The sequence below is a fragment of the Staurois parvus genome, unplaced genomic scaffold (assembly GCF_062004578.1).
Source record: "Staurois parvus isolate SC_StPar_1 unplaced genomic scaffold, SC_StPar_1.0 ptg000388l, whole genome shotgun sequence".
NCBI classification, from domain to species: Eukaryota; Metazoa; Chordata; class Amphibia; order Anura; family Ranidae; genus Staurois; species Staurois parvus.
The window spans coordinates 2,161,081-2,183,274 of record NW_028318184.1 but is presented as its reverse complement, the minus strand read 5'-3'; the positions used below and the strand labels follow the sequence as shown (position 1 = coordinate 2,183,274).

General features: G+C 42.6%; 1 protein-coding gene across 1 annotated transcript in view; it reads right to left on the bottom strand.

The window, feature by feature from the left end:
- Positions 1–266: 266 nt before the first annotated feature.
- LOC149455785 (24-hydroxycholesterol 7-alpha-hydroxylase-like) overlaps positions 267–22,194 on the bottom strand; it is a 116,825-nt gene continuing 94,897 nt past the window's right edge. Inside the window, exons 11-13 of the mRNA XM_089685902.1 lie at positions 18,350–18,437; positions 6,800–6,890; positions 267–750 (exon numbers count right to left, since the gene is read on the bottom strand). Coding sequence (XP_089542028.1) covers positions 6,819–6,890; positions 18,350–18,437 — 160 coding nt within the window. The 3' untranslated portion in view covers positions 267–750; positions 6,800–6,818. The remainder of the gene's footprint in view (positions 751–6,799; positions 6,891–18,349; positions 18,438–22,194) is intronic.

Below are 22,194 nucleotides of genomic sequence, written 5' to 3'. Positions count from 1 at the left end.
TTGCCACACTTTGTAGCAAAAGTGTTGACACAGTACCTGCGCAGAGAAGCATTCAAGAAGATATCCACTATACTATCTATTCTGCTGTCCAACAAATGGTATCACCTGTACTTTCACTTCTCTGACAATCTGTACTGGAAACATAACTTTGGTGTCAGGATAAACAGGATAGGTTAAAATGTGCATATTATATCTACTGTAAGACTAGTTTTGTTGGTTTTTTTTAACAATTGCAACACTAGTTTTAAAATCATCACTAGTCAAACTTGGAAGATAGCTGTCATAAGGAATGACAAATTTATTACAGAATTAATAAGCCCACAGCTGAAATGTGAACATAGTATTGGAGCTTTACTGGTGACGTCTTCTAATAATTCCTAAGGGCTTAAAAACTGATTAGTCACATGACCCAACGCCTGATTTAAGGGCTCGTTTACATAGGCAGTGGTAAGACCAGGGGGTTCAGACATGTTTTTTCCAATGTTATGGTCCCTGCATCAGTCCTAGTGATGTCATAAGATCTTGGACCTCTGGAGTGCAAGGGAGAAGAGGTTGTAGGGACCAGTCTAGCACTGTTACCCTACTGGACTTTTAGTTCCCAAAGTTTCCAAAGTTCAGCTTTGAATTTTCTTGTATATGTCGTTCTAGTAGTACAAAATTATAAAGAGCTGGAACACATTTATAAAAGGTGAAGGTACAGATGAACTCTTTTGGGTACGTGGTTTGTCACTTCTGCTCTTTCCTGGTGGTCTGAAAAGAAGACAAAATTAAGGAAGGTGTAATTATACAATAAAATTACACTGCAAAATTCTAATGGAGAAATTTGAGAAATCTACCACTTTATTAAACAAAAGTTATAAAAAAATGTACATTTATTTTTAAAAATTGGTTTAAAAATTGCCAGTTAGTTAAGTATTTCCGCTCAATAGGCTAAATATGAAATTATGGAACAAAATAAAATAAATCAGCAAATTAGTGAATGTTCTATAGGCAAAAACATCTAATTAAAAAGACACTTAACTTGGTCATCCAGGTGACATCTTTGCAGGTGGCATCCTTTGCCCCCCCCCCCCCAATCTCATCTTTTACTCATCTTACCAGTGATCCCTTGCTGCTCCTTCCTCTTCTCTAGCTGCCATAGAAATGGCTGGTGTTGGAGAACAGAAAGTCTTGTCACTCCCCCAATCACAACCTTTCCAACTCATCGTAAAATCCAGTCACCCTGTGTTTTTTTTTAAATAAATACCCAGGAAACGCCCTACTGACGTGGTAGAGTGAGAATGTATTAGTGTAGAAGGTGCTTTATCCTTTAGAATATAAGTTCTTAAGATGAGTTGCCTTATTCACCTGGCAATGGTGAATCTTAAAGTAGGATGCCCCTAGTGAGGTGCTGAGGGTAGGACAAATAAGGATTCCATCTTCCTAATAGAAGCTTTAGATTTTAGGTACATTCTGATGGCTCTGACCATGTCTGTGTTCTGCAGTAGGAGATTAACATTTCCAGTTTGTTGCACTGCCATTTAACATATCTTCTGCTCCTAGAGTATTTTTAAAGGTACTTGTGAAAAACTCAGGGCAATTAGGTCACAAGGTATCTATATGATCATCTACTGAAGGGATCATCTCCCTTCCAACTTTGCAAACGTCCACAAGGCTATTCAGATACTTCAGACTTTTGGTTGAATAATCAGCTTTAAAAAATCTGCTCTCCAACTCTCCCTTTGCATGGAATACTTGGGTCTCATTCTGCATACACTGGGTGTAATTCTCAGTATCTGTTTTTATTCTGTATGCATAAATGCTGCACAGCAACACTTCCTTGTGATAGATCATTCAATTTGTTGAAACTAATCTAATCAATTAGCCCCCCTACAGTATCTGGACATCTGACCACCGCAGGTGGCCATCCTGATTATTATCTGGTCAGTGTTTATTTTCATTTTACCTCTACAATTCATGTTGTACCTTCAATAAACTCAGTGTATACGGTATCACGCTATGTGGTGTCCCTTATTGGGCTCTCTTCAATTAGAGTCCCCACTTGCAGAATCTACTCTAAAAGGGGACCCCGGATGGTGACACGCCTGAGACACGTATATGAAATTTTAAGTATTTAACCCAAGTTGCGATTGGAAGGTGTATGACCCTGTCCCTATCTTGGCAATTGATGACCGCTATCCCTGTCCCTATCTTGGCAATTGATGACCGCTATCCGATACTACAGGATAAATCTTACATGCGTTTTTTTTTGACGCACTTCTGGTGAGTGCGAAATTTTTACCCCAGATTCGCCGTGTGATACACTGAATTTTATCCCACGCACCTACTAGGATCTATTGGATCCCCACGTTTGACCTTATTTTTGGACTTTTCATTTCACTCAATCTCACCGCAGTGTGATTTGATATTTGCACTTTATTTATAATATGTATGCCATTTATGCTATTATAGCGCTGCACCTTATATATATATATATATATATATATATATATATATATATATATATATATATATATATATATATATATATATATATTAATATGTACTTGAATAATTTTGACTGAACAAATGAACACATTTAGGCACATGAGTTTACATCTATAACTAATGAATAAAATATCGAACAATGCTTTGTACACAGTTTTGTTCCCAACTTTTCAAAAATATGATTCATCATCACTTGTACCTAGTGTAATCACAAATCGCCATACGTATGGCTGTCATTAGATAGAGATGATGATGATGATGCCGGTTGATTGTCTAACAACCAGGTTGGCGGCAAAGTCATGAGTCCAGAAGGCCTGTCACTTTTCTTGCTATGAAAAGTGGGAATTCAGAAACTGGCTGAACTGAATTACAAATTCTTTGACAAGGAAAACAGTTCACATACTATATGTATTTCAATTAATATTCAGCTGCTTGCCTGGAGTTCCACTTTCCTTTTTAGATGCAGACATAAATTGGTGGCTAGCAACTGCTTGTAAGGGTCTGATGTATGAAAAATGTGCTGAAAAATTTCAGGTCACCCACAAGAGATTTCAGCAGCTTTCTTCACAATAACATAACATAATTATATAGCAAACCTGCTCTTGGGAATTTACAAATAAAAATAGCAGCTAACACAATAAATAGGTGAAAATAAACAAACTAAAAACACTTATTGCAGCATAGTAGTAATAGTTAACAATAGAGAATAATAGTGTCCAAATCCTCACAAAAGTAAGATAATTGTAAATCAGCATAACACATTAAATAAAGTCTATATAAATGTCCACATGATCCACTGGTAATGGTGTTAAGTGAACCAAAAACCAGAAGTACAGAGCCACATGATCCAGTGGTAATGGTGCTAAGTGAGCCAAAAACCAGAAGGAGAGAGAGAATCCCTCACCTTTCATCCAATCATTTGGCCTCTTACTGGAAAATTTGGCCACCTAAAGGATTTGTCAGACAAAGCAGATATCAAGCCCAGCAGATGGATCATATCCCCCTGAGGAGGCCACGTGACCCTGTGGCGTAACACGTAGGGGAGGGGCTAGATGACAGCACAACACTTGCAATCCACATCGATTCATTATTACAGCAGATGAGTTGAAGAGTTTTTGTTTATGCCTGTGGTTACAATGTTGTTTTTATATGCGCATTATATCTGACGTGAGTGGCCACTGTTTAACGTTTTAAATAAAATAGAATATTTTTTAAGGATACAGCACTATTGTGTTCCCTATCTTTCTTATCATATACAGTTGTGTTCAAAATAATAGCAGTGTGTTGAAAAAAGTGAATAAAGCTCAAAATCCTTCTAATAGCTTTTATTTCCATACACACAAATGCATTGGGAACACTACACATTCTATTCCAAATCCAAACATGAAGAAAAATATATCAAATTTGTGTTGTTCCTCTAAAAAATTGAAGAAAAAAAATTGAAGAAAAGTGAATATTAGACTGTTAAAAAAATAGCAGTATATCAAGGTGATTCAGCGAGCGCTAAGATGATGAAAACATAAGCAGCTAATACACTACAAGGAAACCCTATAACCTCTTGAATATATAAGCACTGTTTCTGAGAACTGCTGTACATCTGTGTTGCATGGAGTCAACCAACTTCTGGCACCTGTGATCAGGTATTCCAGCCCAGGATGATTGGACTACATTCCACAGTTCTTCTCTATTTCTTGGTTTTGGCTCAGAAACTGCATTTTTGATGTCACCCCACAAGTTTTCTATTGGATTAAGATCCGGGGATTGGGCTGGCCACTCCATAACGTCAATCTTGTTGGTCTGGAACCAAGATGTTGCACGTTTACTGGTGTGTTTGGGGTCGTTGTCTTGTTGGAACACCCATTTCAAGGGCATTTCCTCTTCAGCATAAGGCAGCATGACCTCTTCAAGTATTCTGATGTATTCAAACTGATCCATGATCCCTGGTATGCGATAAATAGGCCCAACACCGTAGTATGAGAAACATCCCCATATCATGATGCTTGCACCACCATGCTTCACTGTCTTCACAGTGTACTGTGGCTTGAATTCAGTGTTTGGGGGTCGTCTGACAAACTGTCTCCGGCCACTAGACCCAAAAAGAACAATCTTACTTTCATCAGTCTACAAAATGTTGTGCCATTTCTCTTTAGGCCAGTCAATGTGCTCTTTGGCAAATTGTAACCTCTTCAGCACGTCTTTTTTTCAACAGTGGGACTTTGCGGGGGCTTCTTGCAGATAGCTTGGCTTCACATAGGCATCTTCTAATTGTAACAGTACTCACAGGTAACTTTACACCTTCTTTGATCTTCCTGGAGCTGATTGTTGGCTGAGTCCTTGCCATTTTGTCTATTCTTCTATCCATTCGAATGGTAGTTTTTCGCTTTCCGCCACATCTTACAGGTTTTGGTTGCCATTTTAAAGCATTTGTGATCATATTAGCTGAGCAGCCTATCATTTTCTGCACTTCTTTATATGTTTTCCCCTCTCCAATCAACTTTTTAATCAAGGTACGCTGTTCTTCTGAACAATGTCTGGAACGACCCATTTTCCTCAGAATTTCAGAGAGAAATGCACTGTAACCAGCATGTACAACATTTGCTGCCTTCCTTCCTTAAATAAGGGCAATAATTGCCACCTGTTTTTCAAAGAATGAATGACCTCACTAGTAGAACTCCACACTGCTATTATTTTGAACATGCCCCTTTCAATTAGTGATTAAATTACACAGAATCAGCAGCATGCATGTCATGACTGTTGGGTCTGTTGGATTTCTATTACTCTACTACACCTGCTAGTAAATTATTTGCCATGTAGAAATATAATTTCTACCAAAAACAGTGATTGATCAGGTTAGTGATGTCTGACTGCTATTATTTTGAACACAACTGTATGTGGAGTGAAGGAGGAGAGAGTTAGAGACTGGTGATCTCTGGAAGAAGAACATGCACTCTGGATACATATACCAGTACATGTCCGCTTCTTGGGACACATGTGTTTTTTGACCTGACATCATGTAAGGTCAAATGTTGCAGGTGAGGGCACATCTGGTGGTTGTTTGGTGGAGGATTTAATTTGTATGAAGACAGACGTTTTATGTTTATTCAAGTTGGAGAAATCACTTATTCAAGCTGAAGAAATTAAGGTGTCCGTTTATGAACCAGCAGTAATAGATCGCTGCTCAGTTCTCCGGCATTCTCGGAGAACACAGTTCTCCTGTGAATGCCGTTTATGAAGCATATGTAGATCAGTTCTCCAAACGAAGGGAGAACGGTCTCCAAACGCTGGAGAACGGTCTACAAATGCTGGAGAACGGCTGATTTTACTATAATCTTGCGAGATTACAGTAAAAGATCAGTTTACTAAACAGAGGTAAATTATCTCTGCTTAGTTTGCGGTCCCTCCGATTCTCCAGCTCTGGGCTGGAGAATCTGGAGGAAGAACACAGATCTCCAGAGAAGGGCTGAACATATTCTCCTGGGTGTCATAAACTGTGAATGACCAGAGAATAGCTGTGATCCTCTGAATCTCAGCTATTCTGTGTGTCATAAACGGACACCTAACTTTGAGAGACTTTTTTTATGCATGTTCACTTTAGTTGCTATATGTTTACTATATATTTTGCATTTTGAGTTGGTAAATTTGTTTAGGGAAGTGCTGCACTGTACATTTATATTCAAAACCTGGACTTTATTTCATATTAATTGACTGTAACTGTGCTTTGTCATGCCCTGTAATACCCCTTCAATACCAGGGCATATTTTGTGATAGTTTGGCTGACAATTACCCCTTCATGCAACACTGTATCCAACTTTTTTTTATCATTTATTTTGAGACACATAGAGCTTTCTTTTGGTGGTAATTATTTTTTTCTTTTAATTTTTATTAGATAAATGAAAAACATCAAATGCTATGTCTACTTTCTGTTTTATAACATATCAAACAAATGCCAGGACAGTAAAAAAAAACCCTAAAATGACTCTGTGAAAATCAGACACTAAGAATATCTAATCTTTTGCCACTTTTTAAAAAAAACTTATACTGAGATAAAACATGGAGCTGGGTAAAGGTGTACTAGATACATTAAATGTACAGACCATACACAGGCCATACACAAACCAGGTATAGAATGCCCCCAGACTTCTTATAGATCAGTTTGGGTAATCAAAAAATGGCCATAGTAATGTAATGAATCTTTTCTATTCCATACATGAAGAAACACGAAGTTAGCTGCAAAAAGTTTTCCATAGGCTGGGCTTTTTAATACTGTGAGGTGATTTAATGGTCACATCATAGAGAAACAATAAATACTCACATTTCTGAAGGCTCCATATTTATTCTCTTAGCTTATACTTCACGTGACAGGGTCCATCAGGCTGCTGGGTCCCAAGTAAGTGCAGATTACTCTGTAAAATAGAAGATAAAGTCAATTTTAAGACCGGGTACACCAGAAAGCATAATCCTCTGCTCCAATGACCAGGACCAGACTTATGAAGTGGCAATTATACGATTTCTTAGGGGCAAAAAGGAAGTGTTAAAGCTGAATTCCAGCTGAATTCACAGATGAAATACTGTTTCACTTGACAAATAATTGTATTCCTAACCATCTGTTTCTGAAATTTATATACCTGTACCTGTCAGGCAGGACAGAAGAGCTGATTTTTCTCTGCTGCAGTTAACCACTTGTCTATCAGGACTGTTTTTTTAAATGGTAAAGAGTAGATAGGGATTTTAAACACAGTACTATAGCAGTCAAGAGGTTTTTTTTCAATTTATAGAGCAGGCATTGGGCTTTCAGATCAGTTTTAACTTCCAGGGCCTGCTTTAGGGAATGAGCCACTATGTTTCCCATGCTATGCGGTCTCACCTGCAGACCTGGGATCGCCATGACAGGTGTCGGTGGGTGGAATGGAGGAAGACCAGCAAATGTCCATTTGTATTACAATACTTCTGGGGAAGAAACTAATGCAAGATGATCTTCAGTTGAAGGCAGGGAGACATTATGGGGTTTATTTACTAAAGCTGGAGAGTGCAAAATCAGACTCACTTCTGCATAGAAACCAATCAGCTTCCAGGTTTCATTGCCAAAGCTTCATTGAACAAGCTGAGGTTAGAAGCTGATTGGTTTCTATGCAGAAGGGAGTCTGATTTTGGACTCTCCAGCTTTAGTAAATAAACCCCTAAGGGTCTAATAAACCAATATGCCGGCTTGGAGATGCCAACAAAATGTTGGTGTTTCTCTCCCAAAATCTGATGTACATGTATTATACCCACATCTGTTCAACAGTGACAAGCTGACACAAGAGAATACAGACAATGCTGGTTGTGCATTATTTACGAACAATCTGTTCTGGCTTGTTCGTACTGTGGTAATAATGTTGCACTCTAAACAGTGAAATCCTTCTTGACCATTTGAGAAACAATATATTTTTGTAGCTTCAACAAACAATGGAAAAAAGAACTGTTCCTAAAGTAAAAGTATGGCCAAAGCTCTTTTGGACCTACTTCTCCTGTGGGTCGAAAATTACAGCCAGGAAGATTTAAAGGAAAAGGTAATTTTTAATAACATTCAATTACAATATGTCTTGTGTCGCAATTGTATACGCTATATTAACTTTTTTTTTAATTTGCCAAATTGGAGTGGAGTTACCCTTTAAGCCCATTCATTATATGGCATTGTGTGTTTTACGCAACACATGTGTAATACATTGGCATGATGCTTTGCCATTCATTTTAAATGGTAGCCAAACACACCTTTCAACAGATATTCAACATGCAGGAGGATGGGAGCACATGGAGGCAGGGGCATATCTACTGTGAGGGTGGGGCCACCCCCCCCAAGCAGAAGGGACACACGTGGGTGTGAGTGGCAGGGCCTCCATTGGGAGGGGGGAGACAGCTGACACACAAGTAGGGGGATTGGCTGCAGAGAAGGGCTGAGTGGTGGGCAGATCCCCGGTGTGCTCAGGAAGCAGTTGGGGGCCGGTGCCCGCTGTCAGGCAGGCCCCGGCCAGGATCTGCAGTGTGCATGTGGCTGTGCAGGGTGGTTAAGGCCAGGGGGTGCCAGCAGAGGGCCTGTGAAGGAGGAGGAAGAAGCGGACGAGGTAAGGGTGCTCTTTTTTGCAGCTGCCGCCAGAGATCCTGGTGGAGATGGGACACAGGCTCAGCTACCTCTTCTGGCACCAGATCCTGACACCATCTGGAGAAGCTGTTGCTGGACAGGGAAGAGCTTGGAGGACTGATGCTTCCCCACTCCTGTCATGCTGCCCCCCGCCGTCACGCTGCCCCCTCCTCTCGCACTGCCTCCCACGTGTCCCATTGCCCCCCGCACACACACTTATCATGCTGCCCCACCCTTCACGCTGTGCCCCTCCTTATCCCACTGCCCTTCACCTGTCCTGCTGCCCCACCTCCTGTCACGCTGCCCTCCCTTCTGTTCTGAAGGGGTGAATATTAAACAGAAAGGGGTGAGACAAATTTAGATGGAGGGGGGGGGGCGGATTTGCCTAGGGAAACACAAAACCAAAATACACCACTGCATGGAGATAATGATGTAATGTAATGATGGCCTTTCACTGTCCACCGTAGCATGCAGGAAGCTGTAGAGTTGTAATAGAAAGTTATGGTTCCTTCACAGTCTTCCTGACTATGTAGTAGGGCAGGGATACATACATGGCCAGACTGACTACACATAATTATTTTTTTCCCCAAATAAAGCAGATCACATTTTACATCTTTGTCAACATTGTCCAAAGCTAACCTCCAGGCTTCTGCCTTCCTCTTCTAACTACTCACCAGCATAGAATTATTTTTTTAATCTGCCTAAATGCCCCTTATACCACTTATGAATATGGATGTCACTGAATGTACACAAATGCAGGGTACTCGATGTGCTGGTGGAAGATTATGACCATGTGCTGAATTTTCTGACTGCAGTATCTCAGTATGGCATACAAGTACGGGATTGTTTATCCCACAAATGCTGGGCTTTGATGTTTACTGCAGCCAGAATAAATCCCCATCAGTAAATACATTGCATACAGGTGTTCAGGCTTTTTGTTTGGTTCAAAGGAAGCATGGATGTTTGGTGAAATTGCATCATTTGTAATGGATGGTTTTTTTTTTTCGAACAGTAATTTATTTTTAAACATATCAGTTTATGATACACAGTGCATCAGCAAGCTAAATGTCATTCAGCTGGGACAGCAGTCCCCAAACTACAGTCCGCTGGTTGCTGTAGATAGGCCTCTGCATTGAGAAGGCATTGAATGAAGGGCTTTCCCAGTGCAAGCAGCCGTAGGGGAGATGCTGTAAGCATACAAGGAGTGGAATGGAACATAGAGCCTGCGAGATATGTGACCACTGAACACCAATATTGGGGCACCATTTCTAAATGATCGCCCAGACGGAGGCACCATTACTCACACTGACTCGGGGGGACACTCCTCAAACTGACATAAGGGCATCATTACTCCCACTGACACAGGGGCACCATTACTTATACCGAACGAAGAGCACCATTTCTCACTCACTGACACAGGGGCACCATTCCTCCTACTGACAAAGGGACACTATTCCAACCACTGACACAGGGGCACCACAATGCCTCGCCTACTGATACAGGGGAACCATTCCTGCCACTGACACAGGAGCACAACCATTCCTTGCCCACTAACACAGGGAAACCCCATTCCTCGCCCACTGACACAGGGGCACCAATCCTTCCACTGACACAGAGGTACCCTATTCCTCGACCAAAGACACAGGGATACCCCACTCCTCACCCAAAGTCACATGTGCACCCCATTCCTCACCCAAAGCCAAAGGGACACCATTCCAACCACTGACACAGGGGCACCACCATGCCTCGCCCACTGATACAGGGAACCATTCCTGCCACTGACACTGGGGTACCACCATTCCTCACCCAAAGACACAGGGGCACCCCATTCCTCGCCAAAAGTCACAGGTGCACCCCATTCCTCGCCCAAGGACATGGGGTCACCATTCCTCCCACTGACACAGGGGTACTACTATTCCTCACCCACTGACACAGAGGCATCATTCCTTACTCACTGACACAGGAACAACTCCATTCCTCGACCACTGACACAGGAGACCAATCCTCTTCCACTAACAAAGGGGCACCATTCTTCACCCACTGATACAAGGACACCCCATTCCTTGCCCAAATACACAGGGGCACCCCATTCCTCGCCCAATGACAAGGGGCATCACACCTCCTAATAAAACAGGGGCACCACCTTTCCTCTGTCAAGGTCCTACCTTTTCCCTGAGGTTATGTTACTCCATGTGCTGGTGTCCATCTTGGATTCTGCTGTGCATGATGGGAATCCTTTTTATGCCTTCAGGTCTCTGAGGTCCACCCCCCAGAGGGGCGTGGCTGATGACATATAAGCCTGTGGCCCGCACATGCTCTTTGCACTTGTGTCTTGTGTCTTGCTGTTACTCTGTTCTGACTCTCGTGACTCCTGGTATTCTGATTCGGCTTGTGACTTGACTATTCTTTGTATTCTCCTTTGATCTGACCCTCTGTTGCTGAACCCGGCTTGTGACCTGTGATTCTCGTCTGCTGTCCTGTACTGTTTTGTCCTGTTGTTGTTGACCCCGGCTTGTCTGACTACTCTTTTGTTTCTTCCACCAGCTACAAGCCATTGGCGGCGGCCATTACCGCAGCTGAGGTGTCTCGGGGGCCGCGACCTGGTTCCTGGCTGCGTCAAGTCCATCCCCACCATCAGGGGCCCTGGTGAAGGGCAGCCTGGGACTTAGACTCCGCGCCCTGAGGGACTTCGGTCTGTGGGTGGTGGTTGTCGTCAGCCAGTGCGTAACATTGTTAGGCCTGCCTGTCCGTTCCTCGGCTCCTGTCCTGACATCCTCCCACTGACACAGGGGTACCATTACGCATACCCAAACAAGGGCACCATTTCTCCTTCACTGACACAAGGGCACTACCATGCCTCACCCACAGATACAGGGGCACCATTCCTGCTACTGACACGGGGCACCCCATTCCTCATCCAAAGACACAGGTGCACCCCATTCCTCGCCCACTGACAAGGGGAATCACTCCTCCTACTAACACAGGGGCACCACCATTCCTCCCACTTTCTCAGCCACTGATACAGGGGCACCATTCCTCCTACTGACAAAGGGACACCATTCCAACCACTGACAAAGGGGCACCACCATGTCTCACCCACTGATACAGGGGAAGCATTCCTGCCACTTACACAGGAGCACCAATATTCCTCGCCCAAAGACACAGGGGCACCACCATTCCTCATCCACTGACATAGGAGCACCACTATTCCTCACCCACTGACACAGGGGCACCATTCTTCACCCACTGACACAGGGGCACTATTCCTCCCACTGACACAAGGGCACCACCCTTGCTCTCCCACCGACACTGGGGCACCATTCCTCACCAACTGAAACAGAGGCACCATTCCTTCCACTGACCACTGACACAGTGCTCATTCCTCCCACTGACACAGAGGTGCCATTCTGATACAATGGCACCATTTACCCTGCTGACCACCAACACAGGGGCACCACCTTTCCTCCCAGGTCCTCACCACTGACAAAGAGGCACCATTCTTCCTACTGATAAAGGGGCACTGCCATGCCTCAGCCACTGATACAGGGGAACCATTCCTGCCATTGACACAGGAGCACCAACATTGCTCACCCACTGGCACAGGGGCACCCCATTCCTCACCCACTGACATTGGGGCACCATTCCTCCCACTGATACAGGGGCACCATTATTCCTCACCCACTGACACAGGGTCACCAACATTCCTCACTCACTGACACAAGAGCACTATTCCTCACCCACTGACACAGGAGCACCACCATTCCTCACTCCTTGCCACAGGAGCACCATTCCTTGCCCACTGACACAGGGGCACCACCATTCCTCACTCACTGACACAGGAGCACCATTCCTTGCCCACTGACACAGGGGCACCACCATTCCTCACCCAATGACACAGGAGCACCATTCCTCACCCCTGACACAGAAGCACCATTCCTCACCCACGGACACAGGAGAACCATACCTCACCCACTGACACAGGGACACTATTCCTCCCACTGACACAGGGACACTACCATGTCTCTCCCACTGACACAGGGGCATCATTCCTCACTCACTGACACAGATGCACCATTTCTCCTGCTGACAAAGGTGCACCATTCCAACCACTGACACAGGGGCACCATTTCTCCTGCTGACAAAGGTGCACCATTCCAACCACTGAGACAGGGGCACCATTTCTCCTACTGACAAAGGTGCACCATTCCAACCACTGACACAGGGGCACCATTCCTTCCCCTGACCACTGACACAGAGACCATTCCTCCCACTGACACAGGAGCACCATTCTGACACAATGGCACAATTTACCCCGCTGACCACTGACAAAGGGGCATTTATTACTACTAGTGACCACTAACGCATGGGACATATTTTACATCTACTGACCACTGAAACAAGAGCATTTATTAGTACTAGTGACCACAAACGCAGGAGAATTTTTTACTTCTACAGGTGCAGAGGTGTTTTTGAATCTCACTGACCACCAATATAGTAACATTTTTACTCCTACTTCTTTACTTCTACTATGGAGGCTCTCAAAATTAGGACTGCAGATAATACTGGGGTGATCCTGAAGACATGCTGCAGCTTACGCATGTATTTGTGAATGTGTGCAAAGTAAACCTGTTTTTAACGTGAACTGTTAGGACAATTTGGTTGGTTGCAGGCTGATTGGTGAACTGAGCTGGGAATTTTTCTTTGCGGTTGTTTGACATGCGTCACCCTTCCATGAGCTCCTTGCTGCAAAGGCCAGTTATAGATTGGGACAGTTGCAGTTTGTTTGTATGGTTGGAACATTTTTACTCCTACTGACCTCTGAAGCTGGACAAATTTTTTCTTTTACTGACCACATATCAGCCCCCAGACAGTGTGACAGACAGTGAACTGGCATTTTGTTTAAAAGGTTTGAGGACCCCTAGTTAGAGTTTACATCTACTGTACCTTAAAGGAAAAAATGGTCTGCCATTGTCTATCTCTGCTAGCTGCCCAGTGTCAATCTGCTTCATAAGCTTTAATATTTTGAGTCACTAACCCAGGCGTAGATCTGAAGTCAGACTTAAATTCTGAAATAATGCTGTATACTTGCTGAGTTAGTGACTCAGAAAGATATAAAGCCAGAGAATCGGGAAGGTTACAACACAGATTTATCTTTCCCAGTTTGGCACTTTGTGTCATTTGAGTTCAACATGCCTGTTCCTGGAAATCTTCACTCTTATCTGAACACATGGCTGAATTCTGCCTAAAATCTGTCCCAGGGTTTCAGAGCTGCAGATTTACTCCACAATATCTATAGATTTATTTTCCAAAGCTTGGGGTCCTGGAAGAGGATTCCAAATTTAGGATACTGTAATGGGGTGCAACATGATAGTCTCTACACTTCAAGTCCACAATAAGCACTTGTCTTGTGGCCTAATAGACCACAGGTATGCTGCTGGGAAAGCAGTATAGCCATCAAGTTAAAGGGGAACTGTACTGTATCTGAGCACCGCAAAACAAAAATGCTATTTCATTCATTTTTAATATTAAAAGCATTCTCCCCCATCCATGTCTCCATGCTTTATTTTACTGAGAAATCACTTTGAAAAACAACCCCTTGCATTTCTAACTGTGGCCATCTTGAGTAAGGGCAGATGAATCATGTAGCATTTACTTCCTGGACTCCATCTGCCCTTAGCTCAGGCATACAGGCAGGAGGGTGTGCTTAGCTGAGAAAACCCACCTCCCCTCCTAAAGACTCCTGGGATGTGTGACATAAGATGCGTAGGTATAGAAACTAGTAAGTTATTAAAGAAACAAAAAAAAATAGTTCAAAACAAGTAAATATGATATACTGTATTTTCCTATCCATTTGCTAATGCTAGTAGCAGAAGGATTAAAAATAGTCAATGTTAATTGAGAGAGTGAAGTTCCACTTTAAAGCAGAATTTCAGCTAAAGCCTCACTAGTGGTAACATTTCTCCCTTCCCCCTCCTAACACCTATACTAACTAAACTGTATAAAAAATTGTAATTATTTTCAGCCTGCTATGGTCTGGTCAGATAATGCCCTGTGTCAGCTCGTGGCAGCTGCAAGGAAACAGAGGCAATGGAGCGACATCACCCATAGTCTCCCATGGTGCAGCCATTGTCGTTGGTCCCTTCTCTCCCCTGCAGCCACCGCTGCCTGACATAGGGGAGCTAAATCATGTGACAGGATGGGAGCAGGCTGAAAATAAGTGAATATATACATCTTTTTTACACATATTAGTTAGTATAGGTGTTGGGGGGGGGGGGAGCATTTTTAAGACTATTTAGGCTTTGGCTGGAATTCTATTTTATGGTAGACTTTTCAGTAACTTTATGAATAAATTCCTTGTGATATACAGCAAGAGTTGCATTATAAAAAATAATTTATCATTAAATAGCAGTGCTTGAACTCTACACAATGACCTTTGTCAGTGACTTGAAGTATGCCTTTTTTTTGCACCTAGGTGGATGCAGCATCGAGCTGGCTTTAAGGGTAAGAACTGAGAGATCAGACACTGCTAATCACTCAGTTTTCCCTGACGCTCTGAGAAGAGAGCAGTGACTGTCAGTCACTGCTCTCTGCTTTATCCCCCCTCCCCTCTAGCACTCATTGGAGCACTAGGCTGCGGAGGGAGTGGGAGCGGCTGGCTCAGGCTCCCAGTAGCTTGCTGAGAGGCTGAGCCAGGTGCTGGTCAAGGTCTTTAAAGTCAGAATCTTTCCCCATCTGGATCAACTGAGTCATGTCAGCCAAAAACGGACTTTAGCCTGCTGACGGCTGAAAACAGGTCAAAAGAGTGCAGAATGAACTGCACTCCTGTGATCCACAGGGGAAGTACAGCCAAACAAGCTCCGGTTTTACTTCTCCTTTAAGTGACTGATGTCATCATTCATTTGTAGACAGGAGGAAGCATTTCCTAGTCTTCTCTCCACCAGTGGTCAGGCTGCAACATGGTAACTTTGTTGCAAGTCACAGGATAAGAGGCTGCAACAGTGGCTAATCTGCATCAGACATTTGTGAACACAAAGTTTGGGATTTACATGATTGGGCAATGCCTGAATCAGCATCTCAGGCCAGGAAATATATCTTGACCCTGGATGATGCCTAAAAATAAATAAAATAAAAAATAAAACAAAATTATATAATATATATATATATATATATATATATATATATATATATATATTGCAGGGGCGGACTGACAGCTCATGGGGCCCCCGGGCAATAGGGGATCATGGGGCCCCTGTGTCCTTGGCCACACTCAAAGCACACCCAATAAAACCTATAAAAGGTACCAGGAGCATTTCATGGGGTCCCCTACTGACCCTGGGCCCTTGGGCAGTGCCCGAGTGCTCGAATGGTCAGTCTGCCCTTGATATATTGCTGTCCTTTTGCAGAAAAAAGCAGATTAAGGCAGGCATTGTCAAGGGGAGTACTTTGATTTTCACGAGAGGCAATAAATACCTTGAATACCATGAATGCAGCCAATTTTATGTATGGATGCCCACATCATAGGTTACATATTTAAAAGTCTTGGGGCCCTTAGCACACTTGGCTGAGAACAACCCAATGAACAAGCTCCGCCTCTTGCGTAATGCATTTATTTTGTAACACGCTACTGCTAGAATGTGCTGTTATAGAATAATAATATATATATGCAAAGACTACTCTCAACATTCCATGGACTCTTCTCCCTAAAGTTCTTTTAAAAATGTAGAAAGGATGGCAGTGTCAGGAAATGACAACAGAATAAAGCGAACGCATTTCGGGAACACACACCTCCTCCTTTGTCAGGGTTTAAAAGGCTGGCATCGATTAAGGAAAAAAACTGGACGGAATAAATTACAGTTGTTTTGGATCATCAGCTATGCAGCATGACTACAAAACCAAAACAGCTGTAATAAATACTGTATGCTGGCCCTGATAAATGGGGAAGTGTGAGCCCCTGAACCACACTGGATTTATTCTGTTGTCATCTACAATAAAAACCTACTAGGCTCATACTTGTTCATACCACTCTCACCCTTTCTACATTACTGTTCTTGTGACCCTTGAGGATACCCCAGTTTATAGAGGGCTGCCCCTCTCAATCCCTATGTAATTTCAACCCCCTGGTCCAGCACTTTCTTAACACTTCTTCTATTAAAGCTACAGATCTCCTCCTGATTTAAGCCAAATCTGTCCAGAGCTATCCAGGAGAGGGATACAAAATACAAGGAAAGGTATAATGGTGTGCACCTCCCAAGGCTTGGTGCAGTCCACTTACCCTGCTGCTCTAGGCATAGGTTCTTGGTTGGCTTTAAAGTGGCACTAAACCCTGGAATCTGTGCGCAAAATGGCAGGCAGAGGGAAAGGGACTAGTCACCAGTATTGCCTGTGGTCTCCGTGCAGATGACCACTTCCATATTACTGGCCTACAATGCTTTGATCTGCACTGTGTCTCTGTATGGAGGTGGCCATACTGGTAGCGGCAGGGCTTTCCTGCCTCATGTGAGAGTCTGTAGCAAGGAGTGAGTAGCACAGTAGTGACATCAACAAACCTCACTCCAAACCTCGAGATTAGCAGTCAGGGCCAGCAGTGCCTTAGATCTCACACTGCAGGTATACAGCTATTAGGATGTAGGTACAGGAATACCACTGGCACATTCACATACCAGGATGTACACTGCTATTTTTAAAGTATTCTAGACAAAAGGTAAAACTTTACATTTATAAATATTTCCTATAACAAAGCAAATCTTCATTTTTTTTGAGTTAAAGATCAAATTCAAAGTAAATACAGTCCTAGCTTAGGAAGCGTTGTCCAACCCTGGGAGGCTCTAGGATACCCACCTCTGGTCTTCTGTTAGGTAGACTGCTCCAGCCAGTCAGGTATTGTGTGCAGTTGGTATTTTTCTCCCACACACAATGTTACATGATAGGAAAACACTAGCAATACCAGTGAAGGTCATCATTCTTTCATGGCGGTGGAATGAATCCAGCACACGCCCAGCTCTCAACACTCACTATCCCCTTTCAAACTCTGAATCATGACACAACAATGACAGGTATGCCAGGCCATGGTCGGCATCACATCACACGGCCGAGCTCAGGGGTGACCTGGACTTTCCACTGCAGCTCTGGGCTGATTAAGTTAACGAGATGCCCAGCGATCCACATATCACTTTGTACCTGAGACCATAAATAAACTATGTGGCAACAATCTGCCATACACAGTGGATGGGGATGGGGGGGCAGGTGATTTAAAGCTAAACTCCGGAGAAAAATTAAAAACTACTCTTAACGCTGAGAGTTAAATGTGCTTTTTTATTTTAGCCTAGGGTAGCTGCAATGCAAATGTACTGACTTACAGGCAGCCAGCACTCATCTCTTCCCTCTAGCGCTCTGGCTTTGGTGTCTTCACTTACAATACAGGACTGCTGATTGTGCTCTCCACCTCATCAAATCAGAGAACACTGCATTCATTTAGAAAATACAAAGCATGCTATGAATGGTGCCCGTGCCGAGCAGCCAACATCCTGTGTTCAGAATGTAGCAGGCTGCCTGCTCAGCGCAGGACCCAGAAGCAAGTGGAGATCACTGGAGAAGTGGTGTCTACTTCACAGATTTCAGGTCCCCAGGGGTTTCACCCAGGTACGGTATATACAGAATTACATTGGTCCAAGCTGGACCAATGTAACTATGTATAAAATATCCATATCTGGAATTATAAGCTGCATAAACAATAGAAACATGTACCTGTTTGGGAAGCGGATCCAGTAACTGGAACTCATATTTGTAGAGGAATAAAACCACCAACAAGTGAATTTCCATCAAGGCAAACCACCTGCATGTAAAAAAAAGAAAGAAGAAAACACAATGTAAGCTATCCTATTGATAATTAAAGTAAAAGACGGCACTTAAAGCGGTAGTAGACCACATACAAAAAAAACATTCCCTGCAAGGCAATGGCATAATGTGCTAGTATGAATGGCATACTAGCACATTATGCATAGCTTACCTTAAGACGAAGCCCTCCAGCAGCATGCTGTCTCCGCTGTAAAGGCTTCCATCTTCACACGGTCTTCCTTTCGGGTTTCCAAGCTCCAGCTATCTGACTGGCTGAGCCGCGATGACATCATGCAATGGCATAGTCCTCTGAAATAACGGCATGGGTATGCTGTTCTTTCAGAGAGCATGCACCAGCTAAAAAAACCTGACTATCTCCTAAATGGCGCACGCTTAGGAGATATTAATTTTACCTACAGGTAAGCTTTATTATAAGCTTACCTGTAAGTAAAATGAACAAAGTGGGTTTACTACCACTTTAAAGCGTATCTAAAGCCAATATATATTTTGGGCTGGGTAGTGAAAATTTGTATTGCCATTTATGTCACTATGACATGACAACTGCCTAAGAAGCAATTTCCCCCACTTTGTACAGACTTCCTCTCATGTCCTGTTTTGTCTACAGAACAGAAAGTAAAGGGAAATCTCACCAATGGAACACAGGTGGTAAATAAAAGACCTGACCGGTTTAAACCATCTCCTACTACCTCCAAAATTTGGCTTTAGATATACTTGTATCTCATACAGTCACATAACACATAGACGTTATCCCATTTAGAAATACGGCAGTCTTTCACACGCATTCTGCACTTAGATTGTAGCTTGTGTGTTGTTGGGGCTCCCAATCCACCTCTGCATTGAGCGGAGGACACATGATAAAATATGGGAACCAATTTGGTTTTAGTGATGCAAGCTTTGGCGTTGTCATCATGAACTTAGCTCGACTACCTGGTAAGCATTTTCCCTGGCACAATCAGAAAAGTGTGAGCTCCTACCCTGCATATTCATCAAAGAAGTCACCAATCACAGTTCACACATTTCTATCCACAAAGGTTTCCTCTAAAGAAGACCAGTGCTGAGAAAAATGTATGGTCCACCATTGTTGACCGACTTCTCCTGATACCTGTCTGGTTATCTTACAATAACTATACACTAGCAGATTTTCAAATTTACATTTGTACATAAGGTCTCAGTGACTTGGAAATTGTTTGCAGGTACTTCAAAATTTCATTTACTTATAACATTCAATTTTGTAATGAATGGACTTTACTGAACAAAAACCACATACACAGTTATAATTTCATTCGTGCAAGAAAAACTTTCCATCCTGCAAGTTTTGTCACTGCAGTCAAAGACGAATGTTGATTGACCCCACCAACATTTAGAAAATAAAATGAAAGTTCTTAAAACAAACTATTTAAAATGAAATTTTATTAGTGTATGACCAGCTTTAGGGTCAGTATCAATTGGCTTTGGGCTGTGTCGAGGAGCTTACTGAGATTGTTCAGAGCTCGAAAGAGCAGGGTCCTCGATTCCCTCATGTTTTGCATTGTATTGTTATTGTTCTGTCGCATGTTCTGTCCCCCTTTGTAATGTACAGCGCTGAGCGAACTGTTGGCACTTTATAAATACTGTATAATAATAATTCATCGACAGGTGTATTTGACCTGTTTCCAACCTGCATTTCACCTGCTTTTGTTTTCCCACAGATCTGTGTGGGGAGAGAAGCCTGTCAATAAAGGCCCTTACTTATCCAGTCACCTTGGTACTTTCAGATATACAGACTCAGAATTATTATTCTCAAGCAACATCAGATTTTTAAGCAATAGTGATTCAAACTATTTAAACCACTGCATGTATTTCTCAGAACACCAAGTTATCGTCAAACACATTACCACTGTTAAGAATACTTGTCTGTTGTCCCTCTGCCCTCTTTTTTTTTTATTACATTACTATATATATATATACACACACACACACACACAGCGGGTAAAATACGTATTTCACACGTCACCATTTTTCTAGGTAAATATATCTCTAAAGGTGCTAATGAAATGAAATTTTCACCACATGTTAGCAACAACCCATGCAATCCATACATACAAAGAAACCAAAACAAATAAGTTCATAAATTAAGTTATGTATAATAAATCGGAATTAAATAGGGAAAAAGTATTGAACACACTAACTGAAATGTATTTAATACTTTGTACAAAATCCTTTGTTGACAGCTTAATGACACCTCCTGTATGGAGAAACTATCTTCGTCCACACAGTCTTCAAATCTTGAAAGTTCCGTGGGCCTCTTCTATGAACTCAGCTCTTTAGTTCTTTTCATTTGGATTCAAGTCAGGTCTTTCTGAAGCTCTTCACAAGTGGTCCTTGGTGCTTGGACAACTCTTCTGACAATCTTTTTCACTCCTCTGTCTTGCGAGGAACACCTGGTCATGGCCGGGTTTATGGTGAAGTTATGTTCTTTCCACTTCCGAATTATGGCCGCAACAGTGCTCACTGGAACATTCAGAAGTTTAGAAATCCTTCTGTAACTAATGACATAAGTATATATTGCAATAATAAAGTTGCAGAGGTCTTGAGAGAGCTCTTTGCTTTTACCCATCATGAGATTTGTTTTTTGTGTGACACCTTGGCAATGAAAAACCTTTGTATAGGCCATCAGTTGAGATTGAACCAGCTGATATTAATTTACACTGACAAGGGACAAGATTGCTTTCTAATTACTGATAGATTTCCGCTGGTGTTTCAGCTTTCCATGCCTTTTTGCACTTCTCTTTCTTCATGTGTTCCATACTTTTTCCCTGTGTCATTCCATTTAATTACACATAACTTATTTTCTGAATTTGTTTTGGTTTCTTTGTATGTATGGATTGCATGGGTTGTTACTGACATGTGGTGAAATGTCAATAGCACCTTTAGAAATATATTTATCTAGAAAAATGGTGATGTGTTCAATACTTATTTTGCCTACTCTATATTTCTATTATAACCAATCATTTTTTGTATATTAATTCTACACGGTACGGGTAATTTGGGGTGTGGGCGGGTTGTGTTCTTTGTCTATATACTAGGCACTAGAAGGTGTCCCCCTTTCTCTTGGCAGAAAGCACGGAGATATGGTTCTAGTGCTCTGGCTGGACCAAGAACTGGTATGGCCATAAAAATAGCAGTCTCAGGCCCCCCCTTAGCAGATTTTTACCATGGCTGCCTTTAATCTCTCTCACATTCATATCAGTTTCTCAACCCTGGAGGGAACACTAAGCAATGAACCAAAGATGGCACTACTGTATGTTTAATACTGTACTTTTTAAATGAAGAAAGCAGGGAATGCTGTCCAGTTTGTAAGATCCGTACACACACATATATACACCCATCAGCCAAAACACTATGGCAACTGACAGGTAAAGTGAATAACATTGACTCTTTCTTTACAATTACATCTGAAAATCAGTGGGATATATTACCGCAGTAAGTGAACATGTTGTCCCTGAAGTTTATGTTTTAAAAGCAGAAAAAATGGACAGGCATAAGAACTTGAGCGGCTTTGACAAGGGCCAAATTGTAATGGATGGATGACTGGTTCAGAGGCATCTCCAAATCTGCAGCTCTTGTGGGATGTTCATGGTCTGCAGTGGTCAGGAACTACCAAAAGCGGTCCATGGAAGGAAAAGCGTAGAACCAGTGAAAGGGTCATGGGCAGCCAAGACTCAAGTGGTGATGAATGTGGGGAGTGAAGGCTG